General features: G+C 33.4%; 1 protein-coding gene across 4 annotated transcripts in view; it reads left to right on the forward strand.

Annotated features, from left to right (window-relative positions):
• The window catches only part of LOC118196953 (uncharacterized), a 129,217-nt gene extending 113,002 nt beyond the window's left edge, over positions 1 to 16,215 (forward strand). For 3 of the 4 annotated variants that reach the window (XM_035368421.2, XM_085808420.1, XM_035368422.2), the window contains 2 exons: positions 3,148 to 3,192; positions 15,934 to 16,215. In XM_035368421.2, the coding sequence (XP_035224312.1) occupies positions 3,148 to 3,192; positions 15,934 to 16,020 (132 nt within the window). In that variant the 3' untranslated portion in view covers positions 16,021 to 16,215. Of the gene's footprint in view, positions 1 to 3,147; positions 3,193 to 6,534; positions 6,628 to 15,933 lie in introns of all 4 variants that reach the window. The other variant, XR_004759484.2, reaches the window with a different exon arrangement.
• Positions 16,216 to 16,441: the final 226 nt, after the last annotated feature.

Here is a 16,441-nt window from a genome sequence, read left to right on the forward strand (position 1 = left end):
GAGGAAAAGATGAACCTAATCATTATATCACTAAATGTCCATTAACGATATCCACCCATATCGTTACCTACTTTAAAAATACCAGTGCCTTTGTCATATTTGCTATCTATCAAAAATAAGCATTTAAAATGAAAAATACTATAAAATACCTATCATCCATAGGAGAAGATCTTTGTACAAATTAATTAATTATATCCTAACAAAATAAGTCCATTCAAGATAGTGCAGGATTTACGTATAAGCTACAGCTTAGGCCCCCAAAAATTAAAATGTAGTATATATAATATAAATAAATATAGTATATTAAATTAGTATATATAGTATACATAATATAAATAAATATAGTATAGACTGAGAAAGGGCCCCCATATCTCAAATAGCTTAGGGCATCATCAAGTCTAAATCCGGCCCTGAAGATAGTCTCTCAGTGTATTGTAATGAACTGTTATAAATAAAATATTATGAAGAATTATCATAAATGAACTAACATGTTATGGAAACTATTATGACAGAAATGTAATATTTCATCTAATATGAATGAACTGCTAAGAAAATGCGATCTAATATTAAGTTCGTGTGCAGTTATGTAATAGTTTGTTTTTGTTTATTTTATCCTTTGAAGTTACATTTTACATAGCATCATCATTTGATAAAAAAAATTATTTTTGTAAACTGTGTTAGTTTTGTTATATTAAACAACTCCGAAACAAAGTAACATCATTTGATGAAATTTTTAACTTTATATTACGTACGAATTCTTTATATGCAAACTATTAAATGAATAAACTATATTATATTAAACATCATTTGATGCAACTCTATAAAACATATTTTATAAAGTATATAACAGAATATTTATAGATATACCATTAATGAACTTTTATAAAATTAATGAGCTATTATAAATAAATTATTCTAACAGATGTATGATTAAAAACTATTATTCAGAACTATTATCTTTCAACTAATAGGAATGAAGATCATAAACTATTATGAAAATCATAAAAATAATGAACTTCTGTGAAATTATTTTATTTTACGAAACAATTATCCATATATAAAGTAATGAACTATTGAATTAAAGAACTATATTATACTAAAATGCTGCTTTTCAACTTCAAAACTGCTGTGAACTGAACTGAACTTATTTGTATTCTTACGAACTTTATAAGACTTTCAAAGATTATATAGCCTGTCTTTAAAATTACATACTACTGGTAACTTCGAAATTCTGTTATATTCAACTCTTCTTACATTACATGTTGCTTATATTTATTATACACGATTTTAAATTTTAATACCCACCTATTATTACAAAATTTAGTGAGTAGTAAAATTTAAAATTGTGTATAATTAAGAATAATAATTGTGAATAATTTAAAATTGTGTATTATAACTGTTACAAACACACTGGAATTGTTTCCAAATATTGTAAGTGTGAAAGCACCATCTGCAAAATGTAAATTTATATTTTTAATGTAAATATTCAAAATTTATAAATGCCGGAGTCTTGGTTGGGAGTCCCAGTGCTCTCAGAAAGTGTCAGGCTTGGCAGTATGAGGTAATCAAGAGCTGAAGTGCCTTGACATCTCAGTGAACTATGTGGGTTTAGTTTTCTCTAGATTGAATTGTAGTGCGACTATGCCAACATTACTTATGAAAAACATTGGGTGTCCCACCACGTTTCTGCCTACACCTGCACATGGTTCCCAAATTCAGCAGTTGTGAGTATTCACTGCACCATGCAAATGAGTACACACTTCACATGTCCAGATGCTATTCCAAGGCCATTCTTGATTGACCTGAAAGCAAGCAAAAAACTGAGTTGAGAACTGAAGTCGAGCGTCAAACTAGTATGGAAGCATCTACTGTAGTGAAAGTTTGTAAGGATAATATCAAAGGATATTCTGCAAGATCTTACGGACCGTGAACATGGCTCAACTAGAACCTCTGCTACACATTGGACATTGGTACTAGCCTGAAAGTATGAAGCTGTGTCATTTACTGCCTGAAGTGCAACCTCCTTTACTTCTGCAGAAACAGGTTTTCTTTATCTTGCAGGATGAATAGGAAATGATCCTGTTTCTTCAAATTTAGTTATTTTCTGAAGGTTTTAAACTTTCATTTAACCTCTTTGAATGCCCTTTAAAGTCCCAAATTTCTGTAGAGCAGCTACTGTGAATTGCTGGTAAAATAATTTTACAAACAAAGTGCGATCTCGTAAACTTATTGTCTTTGTGAGCAGCAAGCATATTGAAGACAAAATCTCTACATATGTTTCTGTGTCTTATAACAGCTGTTCCATAACATAGACAAATATTTACATTTTTACTATAGGTTTTCAAACATAAAATGCCCTCTGGTGTCGTTGTTTGTAACTAATTTTTTTCACTGAAGGACATTCTCATTCCTTCACTAAGCTTCCACAAAATTTAGTGATTATCTGTTAACTGATTTTGCCTGTAGGCAGCTTTGAAATGGGATTTTTTTAATTATGGAAACCCTGTGTGTCTCCAGAGAGAGAGAGAGAGAGAACTGCTAACATCCGAGGCCTATTGACCCAGCTTCATCTCTCCAAGTTGGCTTAGTTCAAAGCATTAGTGATTGTGTGAAGGTTTGGGTACTTTTCTTTTGAGAAACATTCAGTCTATTATTATGTTTGCAAAAACCTTATCATGTACATTTCTTCATGGCCACTTTTATGTACTCTGAAGGTGGTATATTTCAACATGATGACATACTGCATTGCTACCACCCTAGGCAGGATTTAAGGAGCGCTCATCTGAATTTGAAGTCATCCAGTGCTCTTCAGAGTCTGTGGATTTAGCATTAATGGTACCTTCTTGATTAAAATAGTCTTATCTATTAATCTTCGACCACCATCTAGGGAGGAGTTGTCCACAGACAGACTTTCACAATATATTTGCAATGAATGACTGTATTAAGACAGTTTTTCAGCATATAAAGTTCGCCATTCATAATAAAGGAAAACCAGTGTGTTAAGTAAATGTAAGTAATGGCCTGGTCATTTAGGATAGTTAGGCTGTTCTTTAATTTTTATTTTGTACCCATGTATATTTCTGTAGATAGGATAGATTAGTAGATTGATGTGAAAAGACAAAATAAATTATATAATTCTTTTTTCAGGTCATCATAACCCCTCATGTTTCTGCATACTCCAAACCTGATCATGTGAGTTATACTCTAAGAATATTTTCTGATGTTTCATATTTTTGCATTTTTGCTCTTATAATTATATTATTGGATCTGCTTAATCTTTTGGCAAGCATAAACTGTTTTTCTACATTTAGCATTGTAATCTGTCAGTATATGGAACAAAGCCTAAAGCAGTAATCTAAAAGTACAAAATAATAGTGTAACAAACCATAAAAGCTGTAGCTTTCTTCCCTCATTTTGAGGTTTGTCGGAGGCACTTTGTTCTGCTCCTCCTAAGTTTTAAGCTTGGATTCAGCCACCATTAGTTGTAAATAAAAAACAACTTTGCAGTGACTTTTGGAGCCGCCATAGCAGAAGGATACGTAATCAACTCCCCTCTGTAATGTTTTTTGTAATTGTTTTATGTTATGTCTCTAAAGAAAATACTTTTTAAGTTATTTGTTGAGTCATTATTGCAAAAGAAATTCACTCTTCCATATTAATATAATAGCAATTAATTTAATATTCATTAATCCACTCATTATTATCTTTCATAAGTTATAGAGTTCTAATCATAGTTTTTAGGGTTTTGAAGCACAAGAGGCCTGATAAAACAGTGCTCAAATAACGAAATACTAGAAAGCAATTAAGAAAGTCATTAATAATGGCACTGTTCAAGAATTTCATTTGTTTTCTAAAAGTGCATACTGAGGGTGTCCAGTTTAAAATCTTGGTGCAGCAGCTGACAAAGTGATGCACATTAATAGTAATGTACAGGAAGCAAATTTGAACTTTCTGCAGTTCAAATCAAGATAGAAGAGAAACACACCTCTAAAAAATCATAAAAGTGAAGCAACAACCTGTGTTAGGCATAGATATTTAGCATAGAAACTCAATTGATTTCGAGGGCAAACAAAGTCCCTCTTCATCAACAGCAAAGAAATTTGCAACTGAAAAACCAAGTTACGAATGTATTATACCCTAAGAAAGTCGAGAGAGTAGCGCCATCTGTTAGTAGAAATAATAACAAAATTTTAAAAATTAGGATAATAGAGATTTAAAAGCGTTAGGTAGGATTGGATTAAAATCATTAACTAAGCACTGTAAATTGTTATGAATGTGAAGAGTTTCAAGAAAATATAATTCTCCAGGGAAAAAAAAGCTTTCTGGATAAGTTTCGCAGACCCAAAATCGAAATTGTGATTAAACAGTAAGAGTATATAAGGTGGATGAAAAGTGTGTCCGCAACTGGAGCAAACAGCGTGATCAACTGGCTGCCTTGAACAAAACAAAATGTGTGTTTCGTGGTTTGAAATTTAAGTTTCCGAGCTTAGGAAAAACGTAGTTGTGTATGTTTGTATGCATGATCAAGGGCATGTAGTAATAGGGGGATGTTCCAAATAAGAGCGCTTGTTGCGACATGAGAAGACGACATTCCTACATCACAATTTAAGGCGAGTGAAGGCTGGTTGTGGTGAATGATGAAACAAAATGGATTTTCATATATAGCATCAGAACAGATTTTTTAAAAAAAATAATATGTATAAGATATTAAAAGAACCAACGTTTCTTTACTTTGTGTAAAAGTAAATATAAAAATTGCAAGTGTTGGTTAATTTGTGCCTGTATATTGTGCTCCTGTGACATCTAATATGTGCCGAGTGTTGATCACATAAACAGTGTAACTTATATATGTGGATGGGAAAAAGTGAGTTTGTAAAATTTTAGGTAGCTATTAAACAATTTTAAATTTGATACTTTTATTACGTATGCCATTTTCTTCTACTTAACTTGGCTGTTTGAAATGAAATTTACACCCAAAATTCCTCACAAGAAAAAGCGTGACATTTGAACAACCTGTGTAATGTCCACACCTGCATTTTAGTGAAAAAAGTGTGGACATTACGTGAGCATATACAGTAGATCAAATATGTGATAACTTATCACATATTCGATCTAACTTGTATTATATATGTGGATATATGTTCAATATTATATTATATATGTTCGATTTAGTTCTCATAGAAGACTTATCACATATTTTATTTATTATTAATTCGATTGATCCATCCATTTAGTTCACATTTGAATATGAATCTGACAATACTCTTCCCTTCTTGATATTCTTATAATCCACAGTGAATCTGATTTCAAAACTACAGTGTACCGTAAACCCTTTTCTCTTAGTTTGCCTGTCCATGTCACCCGACTAAATAAAAAAAATGGCTCTTTTTACTAGTTTTTGGGCTCTCAGAGTTTGTTCCTTTGAATCTCTACTTGATAATGAACTCAATTATTTGAGAGCAGTTGCCACTGACAGAGGATTTTCTCCTGTGGCCATTGATAAAGCTCTTAGAAAGTTTTCCTGTTTCCATCCAAGAAAACATTTTGCTGTGAGAAATATTATTAAAAACCTAGTCATGCTTCCCCTTCATCTTTCTGTCAGTTACAAAATTGCAGAATTTTTTTAGGAGTTCAAATTTCTAGTCATTTTCTCACCTATCAATAAAATCCATGATCAGTTCTTAAAGATACTATTTCTGACTTCAATTCTTGGGGAATTTATAGCATTTCTTGTCAGTATGGTTCGAGATATATCAGCCAAACCAGAAGAGTATTAAGGTTTCGCATTAATGAACAGGAATCTTATGTACGAAAAATCAAAGTGATTAAAATCACTTAAAATCAAAGTGATTTTATAATCATGTACTTATATCAATGTTTCACTATATAAAATTTTGATTTTGGGCAATTCTTGGTTTGCAGATTTTTATAGCAATGAGAATAATTTTATCAATTGCTTGTGTTGCCCTTTTTTAAATACATGAACAAATACTTCTACTGTTTCATTGAAAATATGTCCATAGTGTATTACTAAATTTGCACTTTTCACCTAAAATTAAAATCGTTCTTTACACTTTGTTTAAGTTAATCATTATTTATTAATTATTTTTATATTTTTGCTTATGAGTAAACTGTTGACAGTTCAATTTACATCTGGTTTGCAAGTGCAGCTCTTTACAGTTTTCAAATTGGTACTGTTCTTCAAACTAGTAAATGTTGTTGCGAAGTACAGTCAGTGTCAAAAGTATTCATACAGTAAAAAAATCCTTTCTTTATTTCAAGAAATACATCTCTTATTTTTATTTATTTTGAATATAATTCAATTTAATAAATTAAAATGAAAGTCTTCACAGTTTATTTTTTGCATGGAATATGCAAAATTATGCCATTTGTGCAATGGGCAAAAACTATTCATGCATCCTCTCTTTTGACATAAAAGCAACTCAAAACATGTAACTGCACTTTGCAGTTAACTACTTTGAAAACATATGTATGTAATTTTCGCTATATTTTGATTTATTTTGTCACTTGTAGCTAAAATAAGGGGAAGTACATTAGAAGAAAGAAAATTAGTCATTAATTTGATGAAAGAAGAGAAAAGCTGCTGTGAAACTGGAAAATTTTTAGGTAAGAGCTTTGCTACAGGTCAGAGTATAACAAAAAAGTATATAGTATGCAGAACTCTCACAAATAAGACCTGGCATTGGACGTTCGCACACACTAATGCTGAGATGTAAAAGATTTATTTTCAAAAAAGTTAATACAGTACAAAGTCCAAGATCTGGACTCATCGGGACATCAGCAATTCCGGATTGGGGATTTTTCTGGGTATTAGATCATTAATTTAAATCTATTAAGATGGCATGCAGAAATTATACAATTAAAAAAATGAAATCGTGATTTATGAAATAAAGAGCATTTACACTGGTGTGCAAAAATTAAGACGAAGTTGAAAAATTAGCATATCAGCTGAACGAAGAGGCAGAGCGGACAGAAAGACCAATCAGGAGATTAAGTAAGGAGGAAGTGCCTGAGTAGTATAAAGCATGTTGTCGGTGTAAGATCAGTATTTCTGGCAAAGAGATTGCATGCCGTATAGCAGTTAAAATCACACCGACTTCCTGCCTCAGCGAGAAATGGCAAATAATCAATCTGTTAGACAACATCTGGATGCTTTTACCCGAGTTCGAATCATTGGGAAGTTGGAGGAAGGCCGCAGTGTGACAAGTGTGGCTGCAGAGTTCGGAATTGCTCACAACATCGTTTCACGACTTTGGAGACAATTTCAAACTACAGGAACAGCTATCCGGGGGTTTAGTAGTGGTCGTCCATGAGGAACCACACCCGCAGATGACCGGTATATTGCCTTACAGGCCAGAAGAAACAGGCGGCAGAGAGCGGGAGAAATCGCTAGACCCACGACACAGGCGACTGGACGACCGATATCGCGTTTTACCGTGGCCGGAAGACTGCACGGTGGTGGTCTGTTTGCACGACGCCCTGTACGGTGTGTACCTTTAACGCCTGCACATCGGAGAAGGCGTTCTCTGTGGTGCCGGGAACACCGGAATTGGAGAGACCATGAATGGGGACGAGTACTCTTTACAGATGAGAGCAGATTCAGTCTGAGTAGCGATTCTCATCGCATACTCATCTGGAGAGAGCGGGGAAGCCGCAATCATCCCTCGAACATCATTGAAAGGGACAGGTATGGAGGTGGCGGTGTTCTCGTTTGGGGAGGCATCATGCTTGGTAGTCGTACAGACCTTCACATCTTCAACGCAGTCAACGGGACCCGTTATTGTAACGAGATTCTTCTTCCATATGTGCGTCTTTTTAGAGGCGCTATGGGTCCGCAGTTCCTTTTCATGGACGACAATGCACCATGTCATCGCACAGTAGCTGCCGAACAGCTCTTAGAGAGTGAGGATATTGAACGTGTGGATTGGTCGGCATGATCTCCGGATCTCAATCCCATCCAGCATGTATGGGATTTTGTAGGCAGACGCTTGGCAGCTCGTACCTTACCACCAGTAACGATTCCGGAGCTTCGATTGGCGCTGCGAGACGAATGGGCAGCAATGCCTCAACAACTCATTGACACCCTCATTCTCAGCATGGGCAGACGCTGTGAAACCTGCCTAGCAGTCAGGGGAGATCATATCCCCTATTAAAGACCGGATGTTTCGGCCTTCAGTCGCATTGCGCTCCATGCTCTTTTTTCAATAAAGCTTCTTTTTATCCCTCTGATTTCTCTTTTAGTAAGTGTTGCTTACATTACTCATGTTCTTACGTATTGGGGATCTGATGGTATTAATTGTGTTGATTTGGAAAGCTTTTGTACAAAGTTATATTGAAAAAACCGTCTCGTCCTTAATTTTTGCACACCAGTGTATGATCTAAAGGGTATCAAAATTTACAAAAATGCTTAATATTTATTTGTTTGCTTTATTAAACATTTCTGTAAATATAAGTTGTTTAAGTTGCTTCATTTTTTTATAATACTTTCTCTTTAATTCTATAAACAGACATAATTTCTTGTTCAGTTACAAAGTTCCGCTGTTCAAGTCCTGTAATTGCTGTGTCCAGAATTCCAACTAACTGTCAATCGAAATTTTTTCATTTTCAATAACCTCTCTGTCACTTTCTTCACTCTCAGTAGCAGTATTTTCTGGATCTAGAACCATACTACAGATTTCGCCGTCCATTAATTGATTGATGATTGGAACATTGTCATTGCAAAGAAAAACTTCTATTATATCATCTTTATTTATTACTGCTTCTCCACATTTCTTTACAAAATCCATAATTGGAAAATTTCACCTTTGGTTTGCGATATCCAAAAACCTTTAAATTCGCAACTATCATCTTCACCATGAACTGTGATAGCTGGCCATAAATTATGCCAAGTATTTTTTAAAGTATCTGGAGACACATCCTCCCACGATCTTGTGATGCTCCACACAGCAGATTTTATGTTAAAATATTTAAAAAATTCTTGAATAGTCTTCTAATTTTTCAAGAAATTTAACATGGATTTTAAAAATGCTACTTTATATTTGCATTTCAGCGGAAGTACTATTCCGATATTCATAGGCTGAACGACATATGTAAAATTTGAATGAAAGAATAATGCAGATACATTAGCTTTGTCTAAAACTTTTAAGTTAAGTATGAGCCAAACAGTTGTCTACAATCGGCAATTTTTGCGTCATGCCAGCAGAATTTAAATGATGTCGAGCCTCGGATATAAAATGATTTCAAACCAATCGTTCATTAATGCTTGTGTCATCCATGCTCTTTCATTTGCATGATATGTAATGAGAAAAATCATTACTCCTTTAAATGCTCGAGGTCATGTATTTTTCCGATTACAAAAAGTTTGCACTTGTGCATTCCTGCAGTATTTGCGCATGCTGAAGTTGTTAATCTCGCTTTGAAATCTTTGACATCAGTTGGTACCTTTTCTGTAGATGTTATCAAGGTATTTCGCAGTATGTATTGCCAGAAAAGACCAGTTTCATCAGCATTGTAAATTTGTTCTGGAGATAATTTTTCACGTAAGGAGTTCAGTGAATTCACCTGTGAATATTTCAGCAGCTTCAATACCAGCTGAAGCTTTTTCACCTGAAATGTTTAATTGCCTTATGCTATGGCGATTTTTAAATTTGGTTAACCAACCTGTTGAATATGTGCACTCAGTTTTTAAGTTCATTTCTTTATGAAATATTTTGGCTTGAGTCATTAGCATTGGACATGTGAATGGTATGCCCTCCCTGCGACGCTGTCTGACCCATTCAATCATCCATTTGTCATGATTGTCACTTGTAGCATAACAATTTTTCCATTATTCATTGTGAGTGGGGTGTTGGAATCCACAAAAAGTTCCTTTTTTCTTATGTCGTATACAGTTGACTTTCCAATGAAATACCCCTTACATAATTTTGAGACAGATATGCCTTTATACATTTTTTGCAGCAATTCCACTTTTTGTTTAATGAATATCGAAACATGCTTTTGCTTTGTAGATCCTTTTGCAGTTCCAGAATTAGAAACTCTTATTGAAATACTCAAAATCTGCTACATTAACTGAAATTCTTTAGATCAGTAAAGATAATTTTAGCCTAGCTTAATAGCATCGTTTATATATTATTGGCTATGTATCATAAGATTAGTGACGAAAGACAAATTGTTCTGCTAAAGTTTATCTTGTTTCTATAGCGTAATGAATTAAGCCTGATCTGTATTAGTTATTTATTATACCTATGTCTATTTCTTGCACATGCTTAAGGCTAATCTGCATCCTGAATAAATGAACTCACACATATACTTAAGGCTTATGTAGGGCCAGTGCTAAATACCGACTGATGCAGTCTCTACGGGTCCTAAATTCTGCTACAAAGCACCTCCGTGAGTTCTAAATTTTTGTCGCCCCCTTTGGATCCCAGTGCTTTCCCTAAATTGTAAAATTGTTTTATCCTTTAATTTTGTTGCTTGGTGCTTTTCTAAATTCCAAAAATTTTGCCTTCCCAAAATGCTGACGCTCAGTGCGGCCATATGATCTCAGATGCCAATTCTGGGTTTATGTGAATAACATATCAGTTATTCTTATTTCAAATAGCACTAAATGTAATCTTTTGGCCTACATTAACAAAATCTATTTTTGGCATATGAAAAAAATTTTTGTTGAATTTTTCCTCATCAACATTTCTTAGCGCATTTAATTGTAATCATTGCCAAACGTAATGTCAGCATAAAAGGTTGCCATACTCTTGTTATTCGATTGCTAATGTATATAAAAAAGAGTTTCGACATGGCTGCATGAGTCATTACTCAAGTTATCATGTATTGATAAACATGCATTGATGAAAGCAAAATATAATAAATAATGATTTGCTAGGTCAGCATCAGAGATAAAAAATACAATAACATATGAGGTATAAAATCAACAATGTTCCTGTGTAGAATGTTTTTTGGTTTGAGATGTATGGCAAGCAGATATGCAGCTACATAGCCAAATTATTGATATCACAAATTTATGCTTAAATGATTGCTTCTTCAATAACGAGGTATTTTATTTAGTGCCTAAGTGAAATTAAGAATTGGGTCTGTCCACGTTTTATTATAAGAGGAAAAATCAAATGCACATGGGTAAAAGTTTGGGGCTTTGAGGTCCAGATTTTAAGATCATTCCGGATATTGGGCATCCGGATCATAAGACTTTGTACTGTTGTAATTTCAGCCCCAAAACTGAAAACTGAGTTGGAACAAAAATTAGGCATTGTAGTTTCTATCTCAACAATCGGAGGTGCATTAAATGAACAAGATTTTCTTGTGCGATCTACTCAGGAAAGTTGTACATGTCTGCTCTCAATGCAAAGAAAGGCTTATCATCTTCAAACAAATTTCAAAATCGATTTGTGGCATTTTTGTGTAAGGTTATATCCAGTGCTGAATCTAAATTTAACATTTTTGAACTTGACAGAAATTTTAAAAGGCATCATATGTGAGGAAGAGCACTTTAAAGAAAAATCTTACAAGCCGCAGCAAAATCTGATGGTGGCAATATATGTGTGTGGTGGTGAATGTCTGCTTATGGAGTCAGAAAATTAATATTTGTCGAAGGAAAAAATGGATAGATTTCAATATGTAGACATTCGTAAAATGAATCTTAAACCAAGTGCTAAAAAAAAAGGAGACTGAATGGGGAAAGTGATTTCACCAGTCTGTGGCTATTTTGTAATGTGCACAGTCAGTTAAGTGCACCTCCTGAGTCACCCTGATGTAAATCTTATATAACATGCATGGGTACATTTGCAAGAAAAATAAAATTCATCAAATTTTTAATAAGATGCAATTGAAAAATGTTTTACAAGAGGAATGGGATAAAATTACAGAAGTTCATTCAATGCCCAGAAAATTAACTGCAGTCAAGAAAGCTAAAGGCTGCCTGACCAAATATTAATTAAATTTAAAATGAAGAAATGATGTGTAATTAATTGTTTTAAATCTAGCGAATGAATACTTTTGATATGTTGAGATGGGACCGAGATATTTATTTTTCTATTTCAGGTGGAAAAAGAACTCTTTTTTTTTTTCCATTTTCCTTTATTGTGTAATATTTCCAGTACATAAAAATAATATTGAATACTCATTATATCATATTCCTTGCAAACAGCAAAGGTTTCTCAACTTTTTTTGATTAGTATGTGAATACTTTTGATGCTGACTGTACGTAGTACTGTTTTGATTATTTCGTCATTATATCTCATCTGTGCTGTACATTTAATTCATAATCAGTGTATTGATTGTCAAATGAAACATACAGTTTACATTGTGTGAATCTACAGAGTGAAACTTCTTCATGCAGTGATGTGATTTTTCAGAATTCTCTGAAATTAAACATTACATTTCCTTCAGATCTCATTCATGAAATGAATATAACCCAAGTCATGAGGTTTTCATTTTCACAGCAGTCATTAGATTTAATGAAGGCATATTATGATATATTTAGACCACAGAATTGCAGAGGAAATAGTTATTGAGAAAATATTTACACGATTAGAAAAAAGACCATTTTATCACTGTTGTCTTTAGTAGAAATGGTTAATATGATATATTTCAGTATGAACTGATGTGTAGGCATTGTAGTGTCTTTTTGTGGAATTAATTTAGTTGTATATTAAATTCTGGGGAATTTAAGCTCATTGTTTTCAAAAGACATCTGAGTTTATGGAGGCTAGGTCATTGAGCAGGTCTGATGCAACTCAACATTTCAAAGATGAATAATAAAAGCGAGCTTTCAAGGGTATGTTTTTGAATCTCATTTTGATGATATTTTTGCTTTCAATTTATTCTTCAGCCATAAAGAATAAATTTAAGAATTATGATAATGAAGGGGACAGTCTGGTACCTGAGCTATATACTTTTGATTTGTTCTGTTAAAAACAAAATAAAATATTTTAGGTTGACCCGTTAAACCAAATTTGAGCAAAATTAAAGGTAGGAATTGTCGGAGCTTCATCAGCTGGAGCTAGAATGTATTACAGAGCTGTTAGAGCAAAGTACTTCAGAGCCATCCATTCTAGCTCCAGCTGATGAAGCAGACAAAAACTAAAACTAAACTCAGTGGTGCAACAGCCCTAGTGGGCCAAGGCTTGCAGTGCCCCGAAATCTGCTTTCTTGACCGTCGGCCCTGGAGTGTGTAAGCATATGCCCTGAAAAAGTGGTCAGCTTGTCGCAGGACCCCCGTGTTTAGTCCCCAAGCAAACTTGGTACACATTTTATCAACCCAAGTAATGGAAATCAAGGGATGAAAGGCTGAGTCGACCTTGCCCAGCCCGGGGATCGAACCCTGGACCTGTGGTGCTGCTGTGCAATGCGTTAGCCACTGTGACACTAGGCCTTCGATGAAGGAGGCAGGTCATATGCAAAAGTGTCAGTTTGGTTAAATGAAATTTTTTAAGAACGTCTACTGACATTCATAATTATTAAGTCTATACTTTAAGAATATGTTGATTTTAATGTAGTTTATGGAGAATTAAATAATTTATTGGATATTTACTTTATAGGTAATTTTTGGAGAATTTGGATAATGTATATGGGGTATATGTGATTTTTGGAGAGCTGGATAATGTAGTTTATGAGGTTACTGCCAGCCTCATTAGTTATACTGCTAGTGAAGCCATAACATTAGGTCCTGAATTTAGTCCTTGCAAAGGCTTGGATGTATATAGTTGTCTTTCCTGTCTTGCATTTGTAAAATCATTATGTATCTGTTGCAGTGGCGGCTTGTGGCTAAAATTAGTGAGGGGGCTGTTCCAAAAAAAATTTAACCATTGTTTCAAAATTGTCTAAAAGGAAACAAACATTTATAAAAGAAAAGTTATTTTTAAACTTCATGAAATCTTACAAGAAAAAAATTAAACATTTCTTAATTACTTTAACCAAAATTGTTACAGTTCAATGTTTGTCTATTCATTTAAAAATGAAATCCATTCGTCTTGTTTTAATTTGCGATCAATAATTTTCTCCTTGATCTCTGGATGACAACTGAGGAAATTTTTCTTTATTGAAAGCCATGCAAACGTATTTAGTCTTTCCGAATTCCTAGTACTTCTTAGAAAAGTTTTCATTCTTTTCAATGTTGAAAAGCAGCGTTCTGCCTCTGATGTAGTCATGGGAACTCTCAAGAGAATTTTTATCACTTTCGTAATTTCACTAAGACCATCTAGATTATTTTCGATGATAAATTTCAGTAGCTCAATTAATTTGCAGTATTCATGGATATCAGACCTACAATAGAATACTTTTAGCTTAGTTTAAAGCTTTTTTTTTTTTTTTTTTTTTTTTGTTAATCATTGGATATGCTTCAGTGGTCAGTACTATTTCTTATGTAGAATGTTCATTCCTGAAATTAGCGAAGCATTTCTTGTTTAACAATTTAGCAACTGCTAAGTGTTTAGTGGAAGAATATCTGTGCATTATATCAATACATAGTATAAAGTCACATATTTCCTTAGCTTCTGCCATCAGTGTCTTTCTAAAATTCTCACAGTTCTTTGAGTTTCTTAATTCTAAAATAGCAGTTTTGAAATTTGTTATATATTCGTTAACTTTAAACACACTAATTTCTATGGATTGCATTTGTATATTATTTCAACATGAGGGATCTGATAAAAAAGCTCTAACCAAAACTTGAAATTATCACCATTTACATATTTTAAAATTCCTGTTGCTTTTGCAATAGGAACAATTCTTTCACTTGTTGTTGTTGTTTTGCATTTGATGTTGATTGAATTTCAGTAAGGCAATTTTTTAAAGGTGCCAAATTTTCATGAACTCTGTTTATGGTCCGTATGATGAAGTTCCACCTTGTGGAGGAATACTACGCGCATGGAGTAAAAAGAAATCATGTTTCCAACAACATGCCAGAATTTCGGCACTGCAAGAGTGACAGTGCTATTCTCTCTGCCCGGCTCGTGTGCTGCTTTCTTTGTGCGCATGCGTAGAACAGCCAAACACCACGTTGCTGGAACTGTGCCACAGTTCCAAAGACTTTTGTACCTTTCTCACAAAGTGGGGGAGGGCTACTGACATTAAGCTTAAATATTATGTATTGTAAAAGTATAAAGAAAGAATTAAAGACTAAAAGGCACACTATATTAAATATTAAAAATAATAATAACTAGAAATAGGGGGTGCCACACTGCTTATTACGAGCCGCCACTGATCTGTTGTCTGCGTGCTTGTGTATACTCCACTTAACTTGCATTTGTTTTCATACCTGTGCTGCATTTGCATATACACTTTCTTGCACATATAATATCAGTATGTCATATGATGTTACTTGAATAATGTTCTAGGTATTTAGGTGGCTAAATGTCCAGTATTCTTGGCCTTCCCCAAAAATGCTTAACTAGCAAGCTTCTATCTGTTGAATTAAAAAAATATGTTTTTTATTGATGAAAGCACATCGAAAAACAGCATTCAAAATATAACATGATTCATCTATTAAGTCTATTAAGTGAAACTGCAAGCTCTGAGGCATGTTTTAACATTTGCTAAATACTTATTGAGACATAAACTTTCTCAAAGCCAGAATGTATTCAGTATTTGTAATAAGCATTCATACATTCATTTATTTACTGAATTTTCCTCATTTGCATATTTTTTAGCGTAAAAAATATCATGTTAACCAGTACTTGCATGCTAATTAGATTTTTTGAATCTTTAATTTTGCCCACCAGTGTATACTTTCAGAAACATTGGGAGTTCAGTGTTGAAAGACCTTTGTTCCATAAGGGTTTGATTTTCATCTTCATTTGTGTTTATTTTTCTAAGGCATAAAATGGATTGAGAAATTTATTAGATCTGTCTAGAAAAATTATTTAATTTATCTTTTACTCAAAGTAATGTGTTTTATTTTTATAGGTTACAGACTTCTTCTTCAAAAACTACAAACGTTATGTCCATGAAGAGGAGATGGAAAATGTTGTGAACTGGTCATTTGGTTATTAATTCTAATTGTTTTGCCAAAATGCTGTGTCACATTTTTATATGTGTGCGTGTGAAAATTTTTTATCTACTGTTATAGCCTATTACGTTTTTTTATCTGTTATGAAAATTTTATCCACTTTCATAGAGATTATTTTTGAAGAATTTATGTAACATGAAATAACATAAAAATAAACTATTTTTCTTTGATTTCATAAAGGCTAAATTATTTATTGAAACTATAAAAAAATTATGTTTAAAATACGAAAATGAAATGTATTTTGAAATGCACCTTACTTACCTACCAGAGCGTGTAGTTCATCAGTGTCCAGCAGATCTGATTGTTGTTTGGGCACTATCCGACTGCTTATGATGTGGAGCATTCACCTCAGTTAACAGCAATTACACTGGTTTTAATCTGTCTACAGAATATATTGATATCTCT

Source organism: Stegodyphus dumicola, chromosome X1 (genome assembly GCF_044657685.1).
Source record: "Stegodyphus dumicola isolate Sdum_Otavi_A_Nest chromosome X1, ASM4465768v1".
Classification (NCBI taxonomy): domain Eukaryota; kingdom Metazoa; phylum Arthropoda; class Arachnida; order Araneae; family Eresidae; genus Stegodyphus; species Stegodyphus dumicola.